Genomic DNA, 5,351 nt, shown 5'->3' with positions numbered 1-5,351 from the left:
CTTGTTGCAGCACAGTTGTTGGTAGATGTTGATAGAAAACCAAAAGCCAATTCAGAAGTACCTCAAAAAATTCTATCTGAAGATGGTTAAAGCTGTGGTTGTAAAAACACTTCCTGTCCTATAGAAACAGCTCTCTCTCTCTTGACCTCTGTAAACACTTCCCTGCTGAGTTTGTGAGGTCAGTCCCTCGAGTTGGGTCAGAATGAGTTAAAAAGGTTGCTCATTGGCTAATGAGTCGTTAATCAGAAGTCATCACTCACCAGCCAGCGAGCATATATTGGATTTTTACATCACTATATATCAGTATTGATCTTAAAAATTGTAAATTGGTGTGGCCTTACTCTCTGACAATGTTTGAATCGAGGAAATCAGTTGTTGCACTAGAAAGCAAAGTATGTTCCCATTGCCCTTTTTACCCAACAGTTTGTTGTTTGACTCTTTTTGTTTTTTTGAGTAATGTGGGGTCAGGACATAATTCCTTTACTATAAACCCACGCTGCTGGAATGTGTTTGAAATTAGCAAGAATGCTGCTAGTGCAGTTTCATCTGAAGATCAGGGCCATTCAACTGTTTGTCAGATAGTACTGCAAGTGTCAAACAGAGACTAAAATATGCAGATGCTTTGATGATATTAATAACAATAATGGATTACATTTAGATAGCGCTTTTCGAGACCCTCAAAGCGCTTTACAATTCCACTATTCATTCACACACTGGTGGAGGTAAGCTACAGTTGTAGCCACAGCTGCCTTGGGGCAGACTGACAGAAGTGAGGCTGCCAAATTACACCATCTGGCCAACACCAGTAGGTGAAGTGTCTTGCCCAAGGACACAACGACCAAGACAGACAGAGCAAGGGATCAAACCGGTAACATTCCGGTTACAAGATGAGCTTCCCGACCCCCTGAACCACGGTCGGCCGTAACCGTGGTTTCATCCATTAATGATATTTAATGGATGGAATCCCCAAAAGTTCTTTGCAGTTTTATATTTACGATAGGTGTTCTAACCGTTTTGGAAATAGGACTGTAATTAGTTGCCAGCCTACTTGTATCCCTTGAAGGAAGATGATTATCACATGTGGTGAACTATCTAGAAAACTTCAGCTAAAAATAGCAAAGACTAAACAAAGAAAAAGTAGCTCAGAGAGAGAGAGAGCACCAGTTAGGAGTTTAAGTATATAGTGAGTAAAAGCTGGTGACTCTCAATTCTACCTCATAAGTATCTTTTTCTTCCTCTGTGGCCTGGCAGGCTTTCATGGCTGCAGTCAGAGTCAGACCTCAGCCTATAATGTTGCCAACCGGTGCACACGGTTGGTGTTGTTGGGCAATTAAACCTCCACCCAGCTGAAACTTTGAGCAATTTGTATGAGAATCTCATTAGGAGAAACTGGGGTTTCACCAGTGACCATAGTTTCCTGTGACGAAAAGTTTTAATTTTATTTTTTTTGTTAGTTCCAGTTAACTTGGAATAGAAACTGAAGATAACTACTACTTTTTTTTTCTCTTTTAGTGCTTTCTGTTTAGTATTGAATAAATAATCTTGAGTATCTCGCAGTAATCAAACATGTAACCCTGATAGTGGGATAAGTGTGGTGATTTCACCCTGTATGATGTCAAATGTATGCTCTAACCAATACTTATTCATGAGATGTTAATAAGCGTCTTCACTCACTTTCCCCTGTGTTTGGATAGAGGTCATTTTGGGGTTTTTGTGACCTGGTCACTTGTGGAAAAAAAGAAATAAGAGGATGTGTGTTATTTATGACATTTGGCCCAAATCCAACTCCTTCTCCTTCTACTTGATGAGAGTTGCTGTTCAGTTTAAAAAAATACTTTCACTTCCATTAATATCGTCCACATCGCTTCTCAGGTTCAGCATGTGACATGTTGAAACAACACCCAGACATGGACAATGCACCATATTGCTAAAGACATTCAGTGAGATTTGAGAAGTCATGTGTTGACTAAAGCAGGCGATAAACAAACTCTGGGCTGTTTGTCTTACGTGAAGCTTAGTCCAAAATTATCCTGTTTCTGCTGCATTATTTTTGTCATTTATAGTTCGGAGCCGACGAAAGCAGAATACAAAAGAAAGTCATTCTTAATCATGACATGTTGTTCTAGGGAAACCAAAACTGTAAAGTCAGCCAGTTACATTTTGAAATAAATTCCATTATGATGGCAGCAGCAGAGGACTTCTCCCTCTTCTGTATATTAAAGTAACCTTGTAAATACCCCAGTTTATGCAACAGAACAAGATCGCTGTGCTTTTTAGTTAACCCCTTAGCAGTCCAATTAGTCCCCTAAACCATCCAATGTACCGTGGGCGGTACGTCCGACTGCTAACAGGTTAAATTGTGCAAAACAAGTACTACATTCAAGTGTGTTTATTGTGATTTAATTTAATAATTACTAAACCGGTAACTTACCTGAATGTATTAATGTTTTGAGCTTTATCGAGAGTAGAGCTGTTAAATGTGATTGTGTGTAATATTCACTGTCTTTGTTATACTTATGTTGGGGTTTGTGTTTGTGTTCAGACCCCGCGGTGGGGCCATGAGAGGCGGCTACAGAGATCCCTAAATATGAACCACTATGCCAATAAGAAGAGTGCAGCAGAAAGCATGTTGGATGTAGCTCTGCTCATGGCTAATGCCTCCCAGCTGAAGGCAGTGATGCAGCAAGGACCAAGCTTCACCTTTTACGTGCCCCTCATTATTCTCATTAGCATCTCTCTCACTCTGCAAATCCTAGTCGGAGTTCTGCTCATTTTCATAGGTGAGTCTGGAGGTTGTTGCCAGATTTCCATTTGCTTAACTTTGTTACAGTTTTCTTGGTATTTTTGGCTTGAAACCTTTAAAAAAATCAAAACATGAGCCTATAGAATTTTTTTTAATTCAGTGTAAACCATAATGTTATTATCTTTACTACTTTAATTTATAAAGTGATAAATAGGTATTATTCATAAATGTGTTCATAAATGCAATTTAAAAGTTGTTTTTTTCTAGTCGCTGTCTAGGGATGGGTATTGATAAGATTTTCACGATTCCGATTCCAGTTTCGATTCTGTTTAACGAGTCGATTCTTTATCGATTCTCTTATCGATTGCAAAAATGGCAAATATTCATTGTCAGCTATGTGAAGTCTAAGTTTAAAGCATGTACTATAACGTGAAGGAAGATTTTTAAGCCTTTTAACCAAAGTTCTCAGCAAAATTCTCAACTTTAAAAGTAAGTAAAAGAATTTTAAAATTAATACGATATTTGACAGGAAGCCAGCGTAAATTTGCTAAAACTGGAGTGATGTGTTCATTCATTTTAACACCTGTTAAAAGACGGGCAGCAGCATTTTGGACTAACTGCAAGCGATGGAGAGATGAGTGTTGAAGACCCAAATAGAGAGAATTGCAGTAGTCTGTTGCGGACACTTGCTTCTCTAATTTAAAAGAGCTACCTGAAAACACTCCGAGATTCCTTACAGTTTGAGAAAGATGAGAAGCAAGAGGACCACGGGTAGTTAGCTTAGTCAGTTAGCTTATCAAAAGGGACATGACTTCCAAAAACCATAACTTCAGTCTTATTTTCATTTAGTGTGAGAAAATTCTGAGTTAACCAGTCTTTAACATCATGTAGACAGTTTAGCAAAGCCTGCAGGGGGACAGAGACATCCAGATTCAAGGGAAAGTAAATTTGGATGTCATCAGCATAACAATGAAAGGGGATGTTGTATTTCCTAAAAATAGACCCCATGTATAGGGAGAACAGAATTGGACCCAAAACAGACCCCTGTGGCACACCACAACACAACGCAGAGGAAGAGGAGTATTGCCCAATAGTAACAGAAAAAGAACAACAACGTGTTCAAGTCTTGATAAAAGAATTTTATCATCAACTGTGTCAAAGGTGGCAGTCAAATCTAAAAGGACAAAAACAATAGAACAACCTGAGTCGACTGTTAAAAGATCACTAAAAACTCTTAAAAGCGCACTCTCAGTACTCAGTACAGTAATGTAAAAACAAAGAATTACCCGATTTTTTTTTTTACCTGATTTTTGTTTCTAAGAAAAATGAGAGCCACATATGAGGATATTCGTTTAAAGAAGAATTCCGATAGAACAGTAGCAGTATAATGTCCTCGTAAGTGGATATCAGGCCCTTTTAGAGAAAAATTGAGTATTTTGGTCTAAATAACCCAAAATGTGATGTCCCCATATGTGGACGCCAGGTCCTAGGAGGCTAACGCAGAAAAATTCACTGGCTCAAACTGCTGAAAAACAGCTGAGCATTTAGAAAGTGAATCTAGGTCTAATACTGCCTGTGAATGCAGGGACCTTAAAGCAGAGATTTTTTCAGTGAAATGTTTCAAAAAGTTTTCACAGTGCAAAGGAAGCTACACTAGGAACAGTGGCACAGGGGTTAACCACAGAATTAAAAATATTAAAAAGAAATCTGGGCTTGTGACTACTGGTAGAAATTACACTGGATAGGAAAGCAGATTTTGCAGCTTTATCAGTTTTCTGATATTTTGTTAAGCGGTCATGCAGGATGCTTTTTCCATTTTCTCTCTGCACGTCGTGTCTGAGAGCACGGGTGGTTTCATTCAGCCAAGGTTGACGTGAAGATTTGGTGCATTTAGATAGCATGTATCACTTGATTATAAACAGACCCATAAACATTGCCTTGTTATGTAGTGTCTCACTGAAGGAAAGAACTAATTATACATCTGAGGGCAGCAGCTGTCGGCTAATTCATGTCTTATCTTTCAGTATTGATGTGACAGAAAACGGTATTGCCCCCATGTGAGGAAATGAGGTAGTTCCTAGTGACTGTGCACAAACAGTAATGATGACTAATGTTTCCATTCCTCCATACTCACGATTATGTTTTTCTTCTTCTGTTTAGTTAAGTGGAATCTAAATGATGAAAGAAATCACTACAGATTGGACATCTTGGAGAATGTGACCACAGCTTTCGTCTTTATCATAGTGGTTATCAACGTCTTCATTACGGCCTTCGGTGTCCAGCAGCCCAGCTCGAGCGGTTGATTGTGTTTTAAATAGTTTTCAATCCCTACTGATCAATTTAGTAAAGGCAGGACATCCAGACAGGGAGAGACAAGATATTTATTCACCAAACTGGCTGGCATGCAGGTGTATTTGCTTTTCTGTAATTCAACCTATCAGGTCTCAGGAGAACCAGTGAACTCAGAGAATCAAGTTACATTATATTGTCTCCTGTGTGTGTGTGTTTCTGAGTAAAAGGAGTTCCTCAGACCATGGCCAGTCATGTAGGGGAGACCGGGGATAGTTGTAAAATTTTTGACATTTCTGTCTGTAAATTGGAGCTCGTT

General features: G+C 38.9%; 1 protein-coding gene across 1 annotated transcript in view; it reads left to right on the top strand.

The window, feature by feature from the left end:
* LOC102212264 (ninjurin-1-like) overlaps positions 1-5,339 on the top strand; it is a 6,795-nt gene extending 1,456 nt beyond the window's left edge. The window contains exons 2-3 of the mRNA XM_005741492.2: positions 2,543-2,780; positions 4,904-5,339. Of these exons, the coding sequence (XP_005741549.1) occupies positions 2,543-2,780; positions 4,904-5,046 (381 nt within the window). The 3' untranslated portion in view covers positions 5,047-5,339. The remainder of the gene's footprint in view (positions 1-2,542; positions 2,781-4,903) is intronic.
* Positions 5,340-5,351: the final 12 nt, after the last annotated feature.

Source organism: Pundamilia nyererei, unplaced genomic scaffold, assembly GCF_000239375.1.
Source record: "Pundamilia nyererei isolate P.nyererei 1_Seehausen unplaced genomic scaffold, PunNye1.0 scaffold00110, whole genome shotgun sequence".
Lineage (NCBI taxonomy): Eukaryota > Metazoa > Chordata > Actinopteri > Cichliformes > Cichlidae > Pundamilia > Pundamilia nyererei.
This window is presented reverse-complemented; position numbering and strand designations above follow the sequence as displayed.